Consider the following 23,361-nt stretch of genomic DNA (forward strand, 5'->3'; position numbering starts at 1 on the left):
TGTCTGTGTGTAGTGTCGGGTATTAAGTGTCGTGTTAAGTGTATGAAGTGTCGAGTTTGAAGTGTCATGTATGAAGTGTCGAGTTTGAAGTGTCGTGTATGAAGTGTCGATTTTGAAGTGTCAGGTGTTATGTATCGTATTCGTAGTGTCTGTGTGTAGTGTCGAGTTTGAAGTGTCGTGTTCGAGTATGAAGTTTCGATTTTGAAGTGTCAGTTGTTATGTATCGTATTCGTAGTGTCTGTGTGTAGTGTCGGGTATTAAGTGTCGAGTTTGAAGTGTCGTGTATGAAGTGTCGAGTTTGAAGTGTCAGATGTTATGTATCGTATTCGTAGTGTCTGTGTGTAGTGTCAGGTATTAAGTGTCGAGTTTGAAGTGTCGTGTATAAAGTGTCGATTTTGAAGTGTCAGGTGTTATGTATCGTATTCGTAGTGTCTGTGTGTAGTGTCGGGTATTAAGTGTCGTGTTACGTGTATGAAGTGTCGAGTTTGAAGTGTCGAGTTTGAAGTGTCGAGTTTGAAGTGTCGTGTATGAAGTGTCGAGTTTGAAGTTTCGTGTATGAAGTGTCGAGTTTGAAGTGTCGTGTATGAAGTGTCGAGTTTGAAGTGTCAAGTGTTATGTATCGTATTCGTAGTGTCTGTGTGTAGTGTCGTGTGTGAAGTGTCGATTTTGAAGTGTCAGGTGTTGAGTATCGTATTCGTAGTGTCTGTGTGTAGTGTCGGGTATTAAGTGTCGAGTTTGAAGTGTCGTGTATGAAGTGTCAAGTTTTAAGTGTCAAGTGTTATGTATCGTATTCGTTTATATATCGTATTCGTAGTCTCTGTGTGTAGTGTCGGGTATTAAGTGTCGAGTTTGAAGTGTCAGCTGTTATGTATCGTATTAGTAGTGTCTGTGTGTAGTATCGAGTTTGAAGTGTCGAGTTTGAAGTGTCGTGTATGAAGTGTCGAGTTTAGTGTCGTGTATGAAGTGTCGTGTATGAAGTGTCGAGTTTGAAGTGTCGTGTATTAAGTGTCGATTTTGAAGTGTCAGGTGTTATGTATTGTATTTGTAGTGTCTGTGTGTAGTGTCGGGTATTAAGTGTCGAGTTTGAAGTGTCGTGTATGAAGTGTCTTATTTTATTTTATTTCATTTTTTTTATTGGAAAACAAACAGAGACAAAGACAGAGATAATATGTAGAACAAAAAAAATCTTATTAACTAAAGATACATGAAAATGCCTTAGTGTTTTCACTGTGAACATATATAATACTAGCTTTCCGCCCGCGGCTTCGCCCGCGTTTTCAAGGAAAAACCCGCATAGTTCCCGTTCCCGTGGGATTTCCGGGATTGCGTCATTTTCCTGGAATAAAAAGTAGCCTATGTCCTTTCTCAGGTATCAAAATATCTCCATACCAAATTTCATGAAAATTGGTTCAGAGTTTAGGCGTGATTGAGTAACAGACAGACAGACAGAGTTACTTTCGCATTTATAATATTATCTAGTATGGATTTTTGCCAACACCCAGCAGTAGGAGAGACAAGAAAAAAATAATCGATAATTAATATTTATCATGCGTACATAAAGGCGGAGGTAAATACGTAAGTATTTACAAAAATTTTTACACATTAATATTCTTGTATGTTCAATAGCAATTTTTTCACATTCATTTTGTAAGACGAAGAGGAACAAGAAAACATATCAAGATCATTCATATATTGGTATTATAAAAACTAGACATTCTGTGAAGAGGCACACGAAGACCCGTATTAGTTCTGGCGGTCGGTATCTATCTATAAGTAGTAAGTACATATAATAAATCTGTATACCCCAGCCACACTATGCTACTCGTCCTGCTACTCGTGCTGCTCCTCGTCCTGCTCATCGCGCTGCCGCTCGCCTCGATATTGCCGTCTGGCCACACACTGCTCTACTCGCGCGATTAATCACGACGCTCTTCACTAGGGATGGGTCGTCGACGTATTTTTCATCAACGAGACTAGATAGTTAAATGTCGTTCATCAACTAGTAATTCAACTAGTTAAAATCTTCGACTAGTCCATGTGTAAAATAAATAACTATTATTAAATAAATTCTTAAAACAATAAATTCTAATCTCAATAAAACAATTAATAAATATTTATGCTTTCTTACAAAAATTATACTCCCTAAAAAAAGTATTACTAAAAATCTTATTATCGTTTGTTTTTATAGTTTAAATTCAAAACATTGGTCTTGTAAACCAAAAATATTTTTTTTAAAAAACTTCAAAGAAAAGAATTTATTCTTATCAATAAGACTGTTTAGCCGTTGAATTCAACTAGTGCATTGGTGAGCGATGGACTAGTCGAATCGTTGAGTGTACATATAGACGGTTAATTTAACTAGTCCGTTGATTCCATGACGCCCATCCCTAATTCGCACTCGTATTGCCGGTCCTTTGACTCGCGCGCAAAAGCCGACAGCAGTGAGCAGGACGATGAGCACGACGAGTGGCATGACGAGTAACGTGGCCACACTACGTCCCTGCCTACTTCCCTCGTCACTTCCCATACCACTCGTCGAGTCGTGTGGCTGGGGCAGTAGAAGGGTCAATTCTGTTCATTGAAAATATTGAAAAAATAAATAGCAGGGGGTGATACTGGATCGATTCCAAACCCAAATATGTGATTAAAAAATTTTTTGTCTGTCTGTATGTGAAGACATCACGTGAAAACTAACGGTTCGATTTCGATGAAACTTGGTATAATTATACCTTATTATCCTGGGCGTAAAATAGGATACTTTTTATCCTGGAAAAATACGTGGAAAAAAAAAAAATCTTAATTTTTCAGTTTTATCCATAGACGTCGTTCTATAGAACCGCGAACACACGTTGCGTTACCCGCAGTGGATTCTTTTTTTTAACCGACTTCAAAAAAAGGAGGAGGTTATTATAATATGTCATCATTTATAAGATGTCGTCAGAGTTACTCAAAATGGAGAAATAAACCATCCACGCGAAGACGGACATCCGCGAGGACGGAGTCGCGGGCCGAAGCTAAAGTCCTGATTGATTTTCTTTAGGGACAAGTAGGTGATCAGTTTCTGTGTCCTGCCAGACCGAGACATTTTTTTTTCTTTGTCTCCACCGGGAATCAAACCCAGGACCCCTCGGTGTTACGCTCACGCGTCAACCACTGTACCAAGGAGGCGGTCAAATGCGGTTTTGTGTTATTACTTATTAATGACTAGGTAACTACTTTTAAAAATGTGGTAACAGTTAGGTACCTACGCTAAAATTAAATTTCATGAAACCTTTCATCAATTCAGCCTCACCCCACTCAACCTACACCTAATTCCATCACCTAAGGGTAAGGTCCATGATTATGTACCTACTTAACTATTGATTCATTACTTATATAACCTGTATGTAGAAGTATTTTCTAAAGGGTCGAGCGCCCGCGATGCAAGAATATTATCTTGAATTGCACTGGTTTTAGGATACGATCATGACCACATCATGACAACCTATCCCTAAAATCTTACTACAATCGTACCATCACACCATATACCTATAGGTATCCGTCGAATTCGATTATCTAATAACCTTGACATTCTAGCAATTCAATGTTTATTTTTAAAAGGTAAGTATAGAAAAACACATCTTCAGTTTCAAGTAATAATACGTTTACAAAAAGTCATCTTCTGCCTTTCGACCTTATCATAAAGGTCACATGTCTATGTCACGCGGCGTGCCGTAGGTACCTACCTATTGGTTTCCTTATTCGGAGCTAATGCCCACTCCGAACTTTGCTGTCGTCATCCAATTTTTTTGCAACTCTTACTTTATAAGTGAATGATTCATAAATATTACCGGTATCGAAAACAACTAGGTAAGTAATAGTTTAATACCTACCTAATAACAATACATTTGTTTTATTATCTGGTATCATGCCTGCGTTACAATAACCTATACAAATGGAAAAACGCTCGTCATCTATTCGTTTTCTATACGACCGATGTCCGGTCACACTGAAAACACTGGATCTTCAAAAATAAGGTACAACATTGAACATTTCATGTCCAGATAAAAGTTGTTAATATTATTCAAAACATAAATAATAAAATGCCAAAAATTCCCGCCAATTCCGTAACTAAATTAAAAAAATCACAGGGTTTTTTAATTTAATCTTTTATAAACTTTTTTTTTTTATGAAAGGTGGAAACTTATCTTTCTACGTCCCAAAAACGCTGTAACTATGTAATTGTTTTGATTTTAAATCTTTTTAAATCCATATTTTCATCTTATTTTCAATTAATATTGAATAAGCACCCTAATTTTCAATCGAAAATTCACCAAAAATCAATTTTTATCTTTTTTCTTCTATCAAAAAATTGGTTTCCAAGTACCTACCTTTTTAAAAGTCGGTTAACTAGGTATATTATATTACAGGCGCAACTCGCAAGGTCTGCAATCGGCCTCTGGAAATGTTGTTGGGTGGTGGTAGAGCTTACAGGCAATCCACCAGCTCCTTTTCCGACTATGACATACCTAAAAAGAAAACACGAAACCCCATCCCACCACTTATTAAATAAAGTAACGAATGTGAAAAAAAAAGACGGGTTGCACTCCGGGAGTGCCGGCAGAAGTGAAAACGCGCGTAGTAGAGAGGGGATAGCTGTCTACTCTCCATCCGTCTTACGCTTTTTCGATCAGGTCACGTGTCCTGACGCGAGTTTAAGATTTTATACCCATTACAGAATAAGTGCTCAACGCCGCCGCTAAAGAAGTTTTCACTTCAAAAATTATGTATAATTAGATAAATCCTTAGAGTATGTATTAGCAAATTATACATTCTCTAAGGATAAATCTATTAAATATAATATGTAGATTTATCTGATTTCCTTTAAAATAGCTATAGGTCATATAGAGTAAGATCCCAGAGCCGTAAGACACAACTTATTTTCTAAAGCATATAACTTTCGGTTCACAGTAGTAGTCTCTAGTGTACTTTTTAATAGCTGAATGTTTGTGGAGCTCTACCGGTGACACCTGCGCTACCTGAGCTAAAACTTTTATCAGACGCTTTAAAGCTCTAATAAATGAACTTAATTATTTATCTTTACTTAATGTCTGATTTTTTTTATATGTTTTTCAGATAACTATTACAATAAATCAAAATTATTTTGTGCCAATTGTCAATGAATGGCTATAAAAATTTATAATCACTTTCCCGTAAATTTAAATGGAGGATTGCTTTATTTCTGAAACAAAAATGCTTCTATACGGTGAATGAATTTCTGACATGTAAGATGAACGAGGACTTGGCTTAGGCTTAAAATATAAATAAATAAATTATATTGTATTGACTTTTGTATTTTTGTTATAATAATATTAAGTATGTAAAAAAAACTAATTTCCGAATCGAATATTCGACCGAATTATTTTGTTTGTAAAAATTTATAATAGATAGATTTAGTATTGTGTGATATAAAATTGTTATATATTTGCACGCTCAATTACGAGCGAGAATGTTTATGAGTCTATATAATCTGTACCTACCTAACATCTTTGTAAATCTACATTCTGCAAATAAAGAAATTTGAATTTGAATGTTATTTAATCAGTCAGAACCGAAAGTTATACTATATGCTTTAGAAAATAAGTTGTGTCTTACGGCTCTGGGATCTTGGACTAATATTATTTTCTTCTAAAAAGTTATTGGTAGTAAATATTGGTTATCCTTTAGTGGCCTGCAGGAATGAATATAACCTAACGCTGGGCAAGTGTCCAAACTGCCCAGTGGTAGAGAGTCGCCTGTATGTAGGTAGGTACATGGATGAATAAACGTCTACGAACGTTGTAACTTGTAAACATACGTGCCCTGGGCCGGGCTAAAGAGCTAAAAACACGCTTGCGTAAGAAAATAATGTTTATTTGGGCTGTTAAATGTCATTAGAATTACTACGGTCCGCCCCCAAACCTTTACTTTCACATTAGAAAACTCAAGTCATTAAGTATACATCAAGTACACAAGCTCGCACAAAAATTATTTAGTATTAATTCTTGAACATCCAGTGTCACCACAGGTGGAACAAATGTGGATAAAAATTTCTTGCCGAACTACCTCTTAACACAAAGATGATTTATTTACTAAAAGTCTCGTTATGCGCTCGAAATTTAGGTACATCTACCTCGCATCATTCTTACCTCGCAATCGCATCCGCTTGCCCGTTGCAAAAACTTCTTGTTAATTATAACTTAACTACTTAATTAGCTAATATTTTTATTAGCTGATTCATTATCGCCAGGTTTTTTGCAAGAAGATCGACATTAATATAAAATCAAGTTCAAGGTCGCTCCTAATATTCGCGTGGGTTGTAGGTATATGGTTGTATAACTCGAATGGCTACATTTTCGACACTTGACATTATTGGAGGCCGTTGAAGCTCATACGTATCGTGGAATACTTTATCTTCTCGAAGCGGCCGGCTATAATATAACTCACGTCTCACGTTTAGAGAGCACAGGTACCGCATTCGCCAAAAGTTCATTAGTGTACAATTGTTATAAGATCGATACCTATCTGATATAATTATATTATATTTTGATTATACCTACCAACATTATACCTAATATTATAGTAAAGAAAGTCGCGTTTTTTTACACAACTTTTAACTCAAGTTTAAAAGGATTTATGATTTGGGTAGCTTTCGATTAGGATATAAATAATTTGATTTTATAACCAACAAAAACAATCTTCCAACAAACAGCTAGTTTCGTAAATCTTACATTTGAATTTTTGTGTAAATATAATTACTTTTGGTGCTAGCAAACCACTTCGACTTCGCTTAGTTAGTAATGTGGATACCTAGATTGACTTGAAATGTTAATGTTAGCACACTAGTTTTCATGTACCTTCTAGGTATATGATTATTGATTTTTATTAATGTAGATACTTAGGACGTTATAGAACGATATAGGATTTTGACGTTTGTGAAACATTTAATTTCCATGCGAATTTCCTTAATTTCTTTGAATACCTACCTAGATGAAGCCGCACATAGCTAGGTACCAGCTAGTATAAGTTTTATAATCGCATTTATTAAAGGATTTTGGTACAAAATAACGATGTCAATTCCGTCGTGATCTATCAAATGATGCTTTACTATAATCAATTATTTGAGAGATCGTTATTATAAAATGTGTGTTGTCTGATCCGACCTTCAAACTCAAACTCAAACTCAAACATTTATTTATTCAATTAGACTACTTTTAGTAGCACTTTCGAATCGTCATTACATAAGTATTTTTAACATTTACCACCGATTCGGAAAGCAGTATCTATGGAGAAGAACCGGCAAGAAACTCCATAGTTGCTCTTTTAAAATCATATTGTCAATATTACATAATCTGTAACTTAAATCTAACTACATAATATATCATAATATGCCAAAGAACTGTCCTGTGGTTCTTACGCGACAACCCTCCATGGATTTTCATCTTCCATATATTCCTTAATGCTATAATAGGCTCTCTGAACTAATATATTTTTTACATAAGTTTTAAATTTAGCACTACCAAACTCTTTAATATTATGAGGAATTCTATTGTAAAAGCGTATACCTTGACCCATAAATGAATTTTTAACTTTAGCTAATCGGAAAAATGGCATTTCAATTCTATTTCTGTTCCTTGTGCCATAACAGTGTCTATCTCCTACTCTTGTGTGTACGTCGGCATTTTTGTGTACATGCAAAATATTATTAAATATATACTGTGATGGTACAGTAAGGATACCAGTATTCTTAAAGAGATCTCTTAGTGAGTCCCGAGCACGTAAATTATATATAGAGCGAATGGCTCTTTTCTGTAAGATAAATATAGTTTCTATATCTGCTGCCCTGCCCCATAGTAGAATTCCATAGGACATAATACTATGAAAGTAGCTGAAATAAACCAATCTAGCTGTATCTTCATCGGTGAGATGCCTTACCTTTCGGACTGCATATGCTGCTGAACTGAGCTTACCTGCAGCGGTGTTGACATGGGCTCCCCACTGTAGTTTCTCGTCCAATGTTAACCCAAGAAATACAGTCGATTCTGTAGGGTGTAATACCTCCCCGTTCAAGGTAATATTTCTGCTCAACTTTTTAACGTTAGGTAGTAAAAATTCAACACAAGTTGTTTTTTTGGCATTTAATAATAAATTATTAGCAGTAAACCAGTCGGATATGTGTAAAAGAGTACTGTTCACTTCGTCAACATTTGGGTCATGCCTATCCACATTGAATATTAATGAGGTATCATCTGCAAACAGAACTATTTCACACCTATCCTGTAAATAATAAGGTAGATCATTGATATATACCAAGAACAAGAAGGGTCCTAAAATAGATCCTTGTGGAACACCAATGTTAATTGACGCACCGCTAGAACGTTCTCCATTAACAACTACAGTTTGTATCCTATCATGCAGGTATGAGGCTATGAGGTTCTGAGCTTGTCCTTTAATCCCATAGTGATTAAGTTTACGCAATAATGTACAATGTTCAACGCAGTCAAATGCCTTGGAGAGGTCACAAAATATCCCCAAAGCATTTTTTGAGTTTTCCCATGCCTTATATATATGTGTTAGTAGTGCAACTCCAGCATCTGTGGTTGAGCGCCCCTTTGTGAAACCAAACTGTTTGGTGTGCAGCAAATTATTAGAAGCAAAGTGACTAGTCAATTGGTTTAATATTAACTTTTCGAATACCTTACTTAATGTTGGTAAAATCGAGTTGTTACAGTCTTCTTGATCGCCTTTCTTAAATAGAGGTATAACTTTACTAAGCTTTAGTAAATTAGGAAATGTACCATAGTCACAACACTTATTAAATATGAAAGCTAAATTGTTTGCAATATTTTCTATTATATTATTAACTAAATTTACGGACATTCCCCAAAGATCACAAGTGTTTTTTAAATTAAGTGTCTTAAATGCTGTAACAATATCATTAGCAGTTACGTGACGCAATTGAAATAATGTACTGCACCCCGCAACATGGTCCCTCAAAAAGGTCTCTGCAAGTACTGAAGACGAGTTTAAATTATTAGTAATGCTAGCAGGGACACTACTAAAGAAATCTTCAAAAGCAAGCGCAACATCAGCATTTTTGTCAATAACCATGCCATTATGTACAAGTTTTATGGTATTACTTGATTTGCTTTTACCCATTTCACCATTAATAATAGACCAAACTGTTTTAACTTTATTATCCGAGTCGCGTATTTTATCTCTGATATACAAACGCTTCGCAGTAAAACAAACAATTTTAAAAGTTTTTGAGTAATTTCTAACATATCTAAGAAAAGATGGGTCTTTATTATATTGCTTCATACCATATAACTCATAAAGAACGATCCTACACCTATGTATGCTAGGTGTCGCCCATTTACTAAATGGTAAATCCTTGGTAATATTTAAAGATTTAACTTTAAATATTTTTTCAAATTCATTATGAACTAAATTAAAAAGATTTTTAAACATTTCACAAGGATTATTATGACAGGATTGATCATTCAGTACGGGCAGGTTTTTATTAATATTATCTCTAAATTTATTAATGCCTTTTTTAGTTATAGGCCTAACATTAATTCTTTTAAATTCAGGTAAGCAATCCCATTCAAAAACTACTTTCTGGCCACAGTGATCCGAAGTGAGTGTATTGAGAATATTTTTCTCTAAACAGATGCAGTCGCAGTATATATTATCAATACAGGTTGCAGAAGTAGGTGTAATTCGTGTGGGTTCATTAAAAAGTTTATACAGATTAAATGACTGAAACAAATTAACAATTCGTGTTGCCGTTTGTGTTTGTAAAAGTATATCAATATTAAAATCACCACATACTATAACTTTTTTTTTACTCCTACTTAAACGCTTTAATATTTCTTCCATGACTGTCTCAAACATATTATAGTCACTGGAAGGGGATCTATAAACGCAAACAATAATGTAACGCTCCAGTTCAACACAGGACAGTTCAATGGTCCGTTCTACAGAAAGACTAACAATGTCAGTTCGTTCTTTGCATTTTACACTATTATGTACAAAAATAAGAGAACCTCCATGAATAGCATATGTCCTGAAGTATATACTTTTTAATTTATAATTATCAATATTTATTAACAACTGACATTGTTTAAGCCAATGTTCTGTTACACAAAAAACCTTAATACTATTATGATTTAAAAACAATTCTATTTCTAATAATTTGCTAGCCAAGCCTTGAATGTTTTGATGTACAATAGAAAAGGTCTGCTTAGCTGTTGTCTTATATACTAGTTTAAATCTAGCTTAGGGCTAGATTTTCTGTCAACACTAGGTTGGTGTATATAATTACTACTACATAAAATTATAGTAGATCCAGGGTCTGATACCGAACATGTACCAGACTGGTTAATATTATATGCTATTAACATAGCAAGTTCTCGCTTATATCTAGATGGCAGATACACTGTATTCTTTGTCAAAGTAAAAGATTTAATACACAAATTAATGTCAAAGTAAATAAATGCATCACGATGATGATTTGTTACATTATACAATTTTAAATTCATACTATGAATTAATCTATTTTGTTCTTGTGTCAAACCAGGTAGGTATGGCAATGTACACAACATAAATTTACATTTAGTCTTACTACTAATTTCCAACATTTTTTGAAATCCTACATCAATATCCTTATTTTTTACATTTAAACTATCTCCATATAGTATAATTACAATATTATTCTTATTAAAGCTGAAATGATCAAGTGACCTTTACCATCTCATATCATATTAAACATAACTTTAAAATACTTCATGTGTGTGATGTGTCCAAAGTAAAAGGCGGAGTTGAGAGCTTCGAAAGACCTTGCGATGTTGTGTATCTCATTAGAAGAACATTGCGTGTTCCGGACCGGCGCGGGCGCAGGCGCGGGGCCGCGGCTCATCTTCAACATTAATCGTAAAAGCTTCGTTACATCGTGTGGATCAGCCTTTCCAAACCTTTTCCAATGGCGGACCCCTAGCGCCACCTGACCATGATCCTCGGATCCCTTAAAAAATTATTCACAGTAATCACATAGGTCAATCTATATTATTTTAAAAATTGATTGAACTGCTGCAGTGCTTTTGTATGAAATAGCTTAGCTACACTTGACAGATTATTCCATCCTATAACTGAAAAATACAAAATCCGGCCGTCTGAAATCTGAATAGTCTGGCTACTATAAAAATAAGACTCGTAATTTTCTTGATTTGTCTGCGGACCCCAGGTTGGGGAAGGCTGTTATAGATGATGGTCAAGATGGCTATGGTTAACCTTAATCTATATTGCCCGAGGCGTGGAAACTGGACAAAAAAATAATAAATACACTTGGAGCTTGTATACAACCACAATGTACATTCAATGCAATTGAAGCTCGAACATGTCATCACTACATAGTATAAAACAAAGTCGCTTTCTCTATCCCTATGTCCCTATTTCCTTATGTCCCTTTGTACGATTAAATCTTTGAAACTACGCAACGGATTTTGATGGGGTTTTTTTAATAGATAGAGTGATTCAAGAGGAAGGTTTATATCTAGATAATAACATCCATCAAATAGTGGAGAAGTACTGTTATTTTTGAGGTTTCTAATGTGATGTCGTAAAAAATTACATTTTTTCCGCTTACATAGCAAACGCAGGCTGAACCCTACGAGTTTTATCAAAATAATGTACTAAGTATTATACACATTGAAAAGGTCTACAGAAAAGTCCGTGGTGGTATATTTCTATCTCTTATGGATAACCCATAATAACTTTTTTTGTCATTTACTTTTTACGACAAATAATAGCTAATTTTCGAAGCGATTTTAACCAATAGAGCATTAATCCTTAACCAATTAAATACCTTGAATACATTGTTCAATTAATATAGATCTATATGGCCCTTTACACCGTATGATTTAAGTGAATATTTTCGAAGATATTACAGATTTAAAAATTGCGGGACGTAGCGTTTGCGGCGGTACAGGCCGGCCGCCCGGCTATCTATTTTATACCCGTGCGAAGCCGGAGCGGGCCTCTATGTTTTTATATATTATGTACAACGTTCAGTTTTTCTGTTGTGTATTTAGTATCAGCATTGCACCCGTGCGAAGCCGGGGCGGGTCGCTAGTACATAAATAAATTAATGTAGTTGTTCAAACTTTAACAGACTTAAAGATGAAAGTTTTGACGAGCGGAAGCGCACCACAGAGGACAACTCCGTCGACGGCGGCGCGGATGTCGCAACCCGCAAGACGACGCCACACTAGGCATATTATGGTTTAGCAACATCATCGAATTTGTGTCGAGAAAACGTGTTTTTCTTAATTGATATGCCATTTTGGATTAAGGCTTCTCATTAAAGTTTATAACATCATGTTTTCCCAAACGTTTCAAGTGTAGCTCAATATAATTATAGAATTTATTAAAATCCTTTCTTACCTATGCCTATAATTTGGTAGCTATCCTATGTATGACAATTTTTCTTTTATTTATATACTTGCGACCCGCCCCGGCTTCGCACGGGTGCAATGCTAATACTAAATACACTAAAGAAAAACTGTGAACGTTGTATAGTTTAACAAATAGTCTTCAATTCAAGGAAACTTGGGGCAATTGTGTCATTATTTTTGACTGTGGTTCTAGAAATGTTATTTAGGGTTACGGTTCCAAAGTTTAAATGAACAAAAATAATAAAAATTAACCAAAATAACCGAAAAATAGTTACAGGTTGACCAAATTTTTAGGTTTTTCTTAAATGCCCATATTTTTCAAACTGCATGGAATAGATTTTTTTTCAGATTTTTCTCATGATGGTTACAATCAATCCTATCGCCCTGTTTTGGCTTGACGTTGAGTTTTGGGACACCCTGTATAAAAACATAGCGGCCCGCTCCGGCTTCGCACGGGTATAAAATATAGCCGGGCGGCCGGCCGGTAAACGGCAAACGCTACGTCCCGCAATTTTAAATCTGTAAAATCTTCGAAAATATTCACTTAAATCATACGGTGTAAAGGGCCATATAGATGTATATTAAATGAACAATGAAAGCTATTTAATTGGTTAAGGATTAATGCTGTATTGGATAAAATCGCTTCGAAAATTAGCCATTATTTGTCGTAAAAAGTAAATGACAAAAAAAAATGTGTGCGTGTACTAGTGTACACACGTAAGAAGTGAAACTTCTTTATGTGCTTATTTTTCAAAAAATAATTTTCTATATGCAACTTTTCAGAAATACGTCAATCACGCGTGGTAGGGATAAAAACAAGATGGCGCGTAACGGAAAATTGGAAAAATGTTACACTACATTTTTTTCCAACCCCGATAAAGAAGTTTCACTTCAAAAAGTTATTGTGGGTTATCCATAAGAGATATAGACATCGCGGACTTTTCTGTAGACCTTTTCAATGTGTACAATACTTAGTACATTATTTTGATAAAACTCAAGGGTTTAGCCTGCGTTTGCAATGTAAGCGGAAAAAAGAATCACGTAAATCGGTTAAGAAACCTAGGAGTAATCGGTGTACATACATACAAAAAAAAAAAATTATACCGGCCGAATTGATAACCTCCACGTTTTTTTGGAAGTCGGTTAAAAAAGGAATTTTTTACGACATCACATTAGAAACCTCAAAAATAACAGTACTTCTCCACTATTTAATGGATGTTATTATACATAATATAAACCTCCTCTTGAATCACTCTATCTATTAAAAAAAACCGCATCAAAATCCGTTGCGACTTGCGTAGTTTCAAAGATTTAAGCATACAAAGGGACATAGGGACACAGAAAGCGACTTTGTTTTATACTATGTAGTGATGATGATAACTATGTACTTCGATAACAAGATAATCAGTCTTATAACGTCTATAAAATAAATTGATTGTTTAGTTTTCGTTGATGAGTATTTTGCAAGTTTGATTATAATAATTATTATTGCGGTTCACAATTTAGCGCGTAAAATGACCATTACTTTGCAGTTTGCACTAGTATAAGCTGATGTTTGATTAATCTTACGACAGTTATACAATAAAATATGTTTTACATCACCTCAGATTTCTACACAACCTGTGTCAACGAACGCGGTCGGAAAATTAGTTCCGAATATCATAGTTTTTATCCAGCAAAAATGGTAAAATGTAAGTATGTATGTAAATTTTAATATGCATTTCTGAAATCAATGTTTGCTAGACTATAACGATAAATACATTTTTAAAATAAAATATGTAACAATTTGCATTTAATTATGTTGGTATTAATGCTTTGGAGATACGTGAATTGTTGAGTTTCCATGTGGGAAAGTAACTTATGTTTATCAACGCTCTTCCCATGCGACCATAATATTTTAATGTGTTACAGAGATAGTAGTTACTAGTTAAGCTGCACAAAATGCGCAAGTTTGTGTAGGTCTTGGGTCAAATCCTTGATCATACGAATTACGACCTTTATGCAGCATAAAAATAAAATTACGGTGTAAAAAGTAAAAAGAAAACCGATTAGATATTATGTAGGTGATTTTTTGTGTAGTTAACAACCGGCTAAACATCATATTCGAAAGATGTCGTGAAGGTCGCCGACCAGCAGAAGGTCGGTGGGGCCGGGCCGGACGCTTGCCGCAGCGCTCAGACCGCGCCAGCCGCCAGCGGCGCTCGCACCCCACACGCCAACACCCGACAAGTCACCGCGCCTGCCCTCGACCCGCCGACCCGCCGACCCGCCTACACTCCAAACTCCAACCCGCTACAGGGACTCTATTGCGGGCGCTATGAACGCTTTCATCGCCCTCGTCGTCTGCCTTTGTGAGTACCGTCTTTGGATTATTCTATATGTACCTATAACAACTGCCAAAGTCATTCCCGCAACAGGATCACGAATCCCCTAATAGTTTTTTTTTTAATTTTTAACAGGTAAATAGTTTTATATGTTCCAATGGAATCCCATGAAAATAATTATAATCGTATTAGTTATGTAATTAAATTAGTTAATCTTAATAGTTATACCAATTCATAGAGATATTGATATTAGATATAAAATTTTAATATGCAGGTAACTATTTTGATTATATCAATTAAAATGTGAATCCACAATGATTGGTGTGTTGAGTTTTTATTACGAATTTTAGTAATAGCATGGGTAATAGTTACCTATTGCTTGAAATTGGATATTTATACGTAACAACTAACCGTCTTAAATTGGTATATTTAAATTGAATGTAATATACCTTTGTAAAAATACTAGCGGTCCGCCTCGGCTTCGCCCGTGGTACATATTTCGCAATAAAAGGTAGCCTATGTTCTTTCTCAGGGTCTAAAGATTATCTGTGCCAAATTTCATCAAAATCGGTCCAGTAGTTTATGCGTGAAAACCATACATACATACCTTTCCTCTTTATAATATTAGTATAGATAAAAGACAGATAAATAATTTATTTATGTACCTATTACACTAACCTAGCATACCGGATATTTATTTAACATTTGAATTATTTACTCTAAGTTAAACCATTTTCGCAAAAGTAAGCTTCATGTAGAGGCGCTTTCGTCAAGTCAAAAATAAATAATTTTCCAGCGCTCCAAAATTAGTTTAGGTATTTATATTATTTTATTCCAATAATATGTATTTGTCGACAACTCAGATTAAAATTTAAAGCTTCACCTGTTTCTTTAATTATCTTAATATACTATTATAAGGCGAAAGTTTGTATGGATGTATGGATGTCCATACATCCATACAAACTTTCAAACATCCATATGTTTGTTACTCTTTCACGTAAAAAGTACTGAACCGATTACAATGAAATTTAGCACACATATAGAGGGTAACTTGGATTAACACATAGGATAGGTTTTATCCCTGAAATCCCACGGGAACGGGAACTATGCGGGTTTTCCTTTGAAAACGCGGGCGAAGCCGCGGGCGGAAATCTAGTTATTAATAAAAAATTATGTAACTAACTCCTTTAGACTCTATTTTGATTTTTGACCCACTTTAAACTTTTATTTTTTCGTGTAAATCAGACGTATTACGTTAGTTCTCAAAAAGTTCTGTACGATCTATGATCTACGATCTACGAGTTACTAGTTTCGACTTACGATTTACGACACGCAACGTAACAAGGATTAGGTAATTTTATTATTTTCGTTTCGTAATTTTATTTTCGTGTACATATATTATTATTCTTGTTGGACATCAAAGCTTGTAAAAACATAATATTATATGTAGTTGTTACAACACACACAGTAAGATCGTGCATCTAATAGCTTTCAATAGCACAAAACTATATTATAACCTATGAGCTTCCTAGAAGTCTACCATTTTTTATAATCTTAAAAGATATTATAGTGATATTGTCGAAGAAATTTTATTAAATGGAATAGGTAATATTATATTACACATCTGTTTTTTAATCGATCAAACATAACTTATTTATTTTAGTTTATAGTGGGTACCATATATTATAAGAGCGAGCGCCCACGAGAAACTTAGTTGCCCGGCAACTATTTTGTCTCTGTCGCTGTCTCCTCGCAAAGTTTTGAACGATGCGCACACGAAAGCGACAGCGACGCAACTTTTTCTTTAAAATTTTCTGCATTTATCAACATGGATTTCGAAGAAACGGTTGTGGTCTGTGCTCTTGTCCCGCATAGTTCCCAATCTCGTTGGATTTCCGGGATAAAACCTATCCTATGTGTTAATCCAAGTTACCCTCTATATGTGTGCTAAATTTCATTGTAATCGGTTCAGTAGTTTATGCGTGAAAACTGAAAACCATACATATGTACCTACAAACCTTTCCTCTTTATAATATTAGTATAGATATGTAATCGTAATTGTAAAAAGTAAAGTAGTTTTTATTTAATACTTTTAAGTGTATTTTTCAACACGAATCAAACGAGCCCAAACTCGATAAAGTTGAGTCGACATATTACTAAGTTTCTATGGCCACCTTCCGATTCCATCATCAAATCAGCTCTATGTCATAATAATGTTTCATCGCTATCCAATTTACATGCGTATACAAAATTTCAGCTCAATCGGTTACCTGGAAATGAATCAAAGTTACTTGCTACATTTCAATTAAGTCATCGAGACCAGACAAAAATGCTCATAAAATAAAAACTACTGGGCTTATCCGAATAAAATTTATGGGACCAATTCCACACCATTCCGCATCAAAAAAAAAAAGAATCACGTAAACCGGTTCAGAAACCTCGGAGTAATCGGTGTCCATACATAAAAAAATATACCGGCCGAATTGATAACCTCCTCCTTTTTTTTAAGTCGGTTAAAACTACAGTGTACGAGAATAAATACGTTGACATAAATAGGTATTATCGCTACGCCGGTTACGCGGCAACTGGCCGGCGGCCGTCGCCTGGCAACATTTTTGTCGCCGTGCGCGCACTTGCATTGAAACCAATAGATAGGGCGACAGTTGCGTCGCGGGCTTGTCTCCGAACCCGCGGACAAAAAAGTCTCCCGGGAGTTGCGTCGCTACGTACGCGCACTTTCATACTAGCCCATGGCTGGAGAGACAAAATAGTTGCGGAGACAAAATTGTTGCGGAGACAAAATTGTTGCGGAGACAAAGTTGCTCGTGGGCGCTCGCTCTTAGTATTATAACAGCTCACCGTAAGGTAATGCGAATTCAAATCATTTATTTGTTAGAATTGTAGTAATACAGAAGATCACACCTAGTCCACACAATTCGCAAAACAATTGGCATACAACTTGAACTTGGAAGTGTGTAGCCTGTGAAGCATGATGCCATTAAAAGGGGAAATCACTCGGTGAACATCTGTGACGTAAAAAACGTCGCAGCACCGATTTTCAGTGAGCCCCGAGAGGCCGAGAGCAATAATTATAGGATAGTACTTACGTATTGTAAGTATTACATTGGCTTGGCACTAACATCAAACCTATTTAGTAAATAGCACATCTAAATACTATGTAGTAATTAAAAATATGCAATCTTTTTTATTTTTTACTTTTCTGTTTTTGAAGTCGGTTGTTTTTAACGTAGTTATTTTTATTTAATGAACTATTGTGTCAATTTGTTTTAAAAGTTTTGAGGGACTTTTTGTTAGTTTAAATCTGTACCAACTTTCTGTTGGTGAAAAAAAAATTACATTATAAGTAATATTGAAAATGTTCAAAGTTGTAACTTTGCCATTTCCATAGGACTTGCAGTTTTGCCGGAAATAGAAATATTTTTGAAGTGAAACTTCTTTATCGGGGTTGGAAAAAAATTTAGTGTAACATTTTTTCGTTACGCGTGACATTTTTCCGTTATGCGCCATCTTTGATATATGCATATAGTAAATTATTTTTTGAAAAATAAGGTCATAAAGAAGTTTCACTTCTTACGTGTGTACACTAGTACACACATTTTTTTTTTACTATTCAAAGCTCCTCCCTCCCACTTTCCAACCTCGGATCGACCGTCTTTCATTGTTATCATATTACTTTCCCTTTCTAAGGGTTTCATTGTACTGTATTTTTTAATTTTTTTACCATTTTTGAAGGCTACGGTATTGGTCTATCAGCGGAGACTATTTTCATGTTTCACACTTTTCGTTAGGTTTTAGTGTTTAAACATATTTGCATTAATAATAATATCTATTATAAATTATAATATTAAAGCTAGCGCGCACGAGCAACTTTGTCTCCGCAACTATTTTGTCTCCGCAACTATTTTGTCTCTCCCACCCATGGGCTAGTATGAAAGTGCGCGCACGTAGCGACGCAACTCCCCATACAAATTGATGGGAGACACAAAATAGTTGCGGAGACAAAGTTGCTCGTGCGCGCTGGCTCTTAATGTCACAGTGGTTCTTTAGCGAGAACATTCGATGAATTTATTTTCATCTTCCATAATATTATATTGATTAAAGCTTATTAAAGTTTTAATAGGCTCTCTAAAGTAGTACCTACATTTTAAATATTATAGGTTGTAAATTTAGTACTATAAATTATTTAATATTAAGAGTAGGTAATTCTTTGGTAAAAGTGCATACTATCTTATAATTCGATTTTTTAAAAGCCATTCTAGTTGTCGCTGCGTACACTGTCACTAATTCACTATACTTGGATTCACTAATAAAACACCACTGCTGTTGTAAGGCATTTAATTAATCAACACACAGTAGTATACATGATATAACAAAAACAAAACACTAGCCAGTTATAAGATCGAACAATTCTAACGTGGCGCCATCTAGTTTGCGATAAGGAACTAAACGTAACTAAACGACGGTATTGAACATCCCGCCCACCAAAAGCACCTAGTGCTTTTCTAAACAAAAATAAACCTAAAGAACAATTCAGTTGAAGAGTACATTTAACCTAATAAACACAAAGTAATTCTTATAACATCTCAACGTAAACAATAGAAACTCTTATTACATACATCTAAACTCAACGTAAACAATATAAACTTGAGAGTGAACTAAAACAATACTGACTTCTAAACAACAACATTTTTCAATGTAAAATATAGGAACTAAAAAATACTGCTACATTAACTTAACTAAGAATTCTACACAGTAACTAATGAGCTAGGCCTTTGGTAAAATGCATAACTTATTACAAGGACGTTTACAAAGACCGTTCTTAGTTTTAATTGTCACAACTCGGGTAAGGTCGTCCTTACCCGGATGTTTTTCAACGATTTTCCCTAATAACCATTTAGCTGGAGGAACATTGTAGTCCCTTATAATAACAATATCGTCAACGTCAGGTTCTGTCTTTTTTGAAAACCATTTGTACCTATTATTTAACGTCACTAAATACTCTTTTGACCACGTCTTCCAAAAATTATTAACCATCCGTTGAGTAAGTTTCCACCTTTGAAGACCTGTGAGAGAGGTCTTTGAATAATCGCTTTCAGGAATTAAGACTAATGGTTCACCAACTAAGAAGTGCCCAGGTGTGAGGGGCATCTCGTCACCTGGATTATCACTAATTGCAGAAATTGGACGGGAGTTTAAGCAGGCTTCTACTTGGGTCAACACAGTTGTAAGTTCCTCGAAGGTAAGTATTGCGTCTCCTACTATTCTTTTCAGGTGTGTTTTCGCTGAACGAACACCCGCTTCCCACAGCCCTCCAAAGTTAGGCGCGTGTGGTGGTATAAAATGCCAAGTGGTTCCGTCCTGGGTAAGTAAATTAGCAATTTCGTCGGCCAACTCTGATTTCGCTTGACATAACATCTTACGCAGCTCTTTATCCGCACCAACGAAATTAGTCCCATTGTCGCTGTACAGATCGCGGCAGTGCCCTCTTCGAGACACAAAGCGTTTGAATGCAGCTATGAATCCAGAACTGGTAAGGTCTGACACAGCTTCTAAGTGGATCGCCTTAGTCGCCATACACACAAATAGGCAAATATAGCCTTTATAGGATTTCGATCCTCTACCAGGCGAAAACCTTATATCTATGTACCCGGTAAAATCAACACCTGATGACCTAAACGGTTTGTCCGGAGTCAACCTAACCTTAGGTAACTGGCCCATTAATTGGTTGTTATCCTGGCGAGAATAACGTAGGCAAGTCATGCATTCTCTGTAGCACTTCTTCACCTTTTCTCTAAGTCGTAGGATCCAAAATTTACTTCTCAAGAAGTTTATCATAAGTTGTGGACCCCCGTGAAGTGTTCTGTGGTGTGCATCCAATATTAATAACCTAGTGAGATGAGACTCACTGGGCATTATTAGAGGATGTTTCTTATTAAACTGCACAGAAGACAGTTGTATTCGACCGCCCACCCTTAGCAACCCTTTTTCATCAAGAAAGGGTGCAAGAGTGTGCAGTGGACCTCCTTTAGTAACACTTCCGGCTCGAGACATTAACTTATTAATCTCATCTTCAAAATATAGTCTTTGGGTAACTTTTACAATTATATCTAATGTAGTGTTCATTTCATTGGTCGTAATTCTTTTATTAATATCTCTTAATTCTTTAGGTTCTCTTAGTTTTAGGAATTTTCTACAATAAGATAAAACTCGTAACATTCTAGTTAGATTTGAAAACCGCTCCCATATAAATTCTTCTGCAGATCGCGTCGTATTGGTAAGTACCTTTAACGGTCGTACTTCAACATCAGTGTCAACATCTAAATGTGTACTATAAACATGGTTTTCGTGTAGGCTCTTAGGACCATGCCACCAAAGATCATAATGGATTAGATCTCGAGAGGATATACCTCTAGAGGCACAATCGGCTGGATTTTGGTCTGTGGCAACATGGTTCCATTGATCACTATCCAAAACAGTCAAAATCTCGGAGACCCTGTTGCTTACAAACGTCGTCCATCGGCTGGGTTCTCCACGGAGCCATGCAAGCACTATGGTCGAATCGGACCAGGCAAACAACTTATCTTTAGGTACCTGCAGTATTTGTGCAACCTCAGAAATTAACTTGGCAGCCAACAACGCCGCGCATAGTTCGATTCTCGGAATGGATATCTCCTTCTGAATTGGGGCGACTTTAGTTTTAGATGTGACTACATTTACGTGAGTATTACCATCGGTGTCCATGGTTTTCAGATAGACGACAGCCGCATAAGCTACCTGAGAAGCGTCAGCAAATACGTGAAGCTCAACTGGATCATCATTCGTTGTAGAAAGCCATCTAGGAACAGCTATACCTCGAATACCATCTAACTCTTTTCTAAAGTGTAGCCATTGATTTAATAATTCTGACGAAAGATTTTCATCCCAATTCAATCCAGATTTCCACAGTGTTTGCATAAAGATCTTCGCCGTAATGAGGACAGGGGCAACCCAACCCAAAGGGTCGTAAAGTCGCGCAATATCAGACAACACTTTCCGTTTGGTTACAGGCTCATCTAACTCCGGTAAGTTGTAAGTATACTCAAATTTATCTATGTTTTTATTCCAGGAAATACCCAACACCTTAATTGTATCATTGATCTTGAAAATAAATGTATCCTTTGAAGATTGATTATCATTTTCGATATGATTCAGTAATTTTGGACAATTACTGCACCACTTTTGGAGCTTAAATCCACCTTTAGACATTAATTGATTCATCTCTTTATAAATATCTATAGCTTTCTCTTCTGAATTACAACCGGTCAACAAATCATCCATATAAAAATCTTCAAGTGTAATTTTTGCGGCAAGTGGATATTTCAACTCTTCATCTCGAGCCAATTGTTGCAGTGATTTAACCGCCAGATACGGTGCACAAGCAGTACCGAAGGTAAGTCGCGATAGCTTAAAATGTTGTATGTTTTGCGATGGATCAGCCCGCCATAATATTCTTTGGAAATTTGAATCATCTTCATGTACCACTATCTGTCTATACATCTGTACGATGTCTGCCACAATACAATAAATATGCGTTCGCCACCTCATTATAATGTGGCGCAAATCTTGTTGAATTTTAGGTCCAACGAGTAACGTGTCATTCAATGATACGTTATTATTCCCCTTGCACGACGCATCAAAAACAACACGAAGTTTGGTGGTTTCCTTGTCTTCCCTTATCACGGCGTGATGAGGTAGGTAAAAGGAAAATGGATACTCAATATCCTCCTTACTTAAAATCGGTTCCATGTGTTTCTGATTCTGGTAGTCGACTATAACCTTCTCATATTCAGCGTGCAAGACAGAATTCTTTTTAAACTTTCTTTCTAATACCTTAAATCTCCTCAAAGCAACTTCCTTGGAATTCCCGTACACACACTTTGGATCTGGTTCCTTAAATGGCAATCTCACTACGTAACGACCTTCTTCATTTCTTTTAGTAGTACTCTCATAAATTTCTTCACATCTGATTTCTTCCTTCGTAAGTTTCTTTCCTATTAAATCTGGTTCTCTTTCAATTTCCCAAAACTGTGTCAAAATATTATCTTCTCTTACCTGCAAATGTAAATTTACTACTCTAGGATTTGATTCTTCATTTTCGCCTATTCTTCCAGACAAGATCCAGCCAAGATGAGTATTCTGTGCAATAGGACCGTCATGCATGGGATGTTTCAAAAAACCACTCAACATTATTTGACTGAAAATATCTACTCCTAAAATAATATCTATCTTACCAGGTGAACCATATTTGGGATCGGCTAACGGTAGATTACTGAGCTCCGGCCAATCAAAAATGGAAACCTTACTCGACGGAAGAAAAGATGTTAAAGATGGCAACACAAATGCATTTACTGAAACAGAAAATTCATGATTATGTAGTGATTCTAACTCAAAAGAAACAATGTGCTTAGATCTAAGTTTACCATCACCTACTCCAGTTATTAAACCATTTATTGGTGTACGCTTAAGACATAAATATTGTACAGTACTTTCGGTAATAAAAGAGG

The 23,361-nt window shown here is 35.6% G+C and overlaps 1 protein-coding gene across 1 annotated transcript in view; it reads left to right on the top strand.

The window, feature by feature from the left end:
* The first annotated feature begins 13,847 nt into the window (after positions 1 to 13,847).
* The window catches only part of LOC149477574 (uncharacterized), a 31,318-nt gene continuing 21,804 nt past the window's right edge, over positions 13,848 to 23,361 (top strand). Inside the window, exons 1-2 of the mRNA XM_089710980.1 lie at positions 13,848 to 14,164; positions 14,553 to 14,824. Coding sequence (XP_089567106.1) covers positions 14,791 to 14,824 — 34 coding nt within the window. The 5' untranslated portion in view covers positions 13,848 to 14,164; positions 14,553 to 14,790. The remainder of the gene's footprint in view (positions 14,165 to 14,552; positions 14,825 to 23,361) is intronic.

This window comes from Colias philodice, chromosome 25 (genome assembly GCF_061535455.1).
Source record: "Colias philodice isolate Cphi_HAF_F1 chromosome 25, ilColPhil1 Martin Lab GWU primary, whole genome shotgun sequence".
NCBI lineage: Eukaryota > Metazoa > Arthropoda > Insecta > Lepidoptera > Pieridae > Colias > Colias philodice.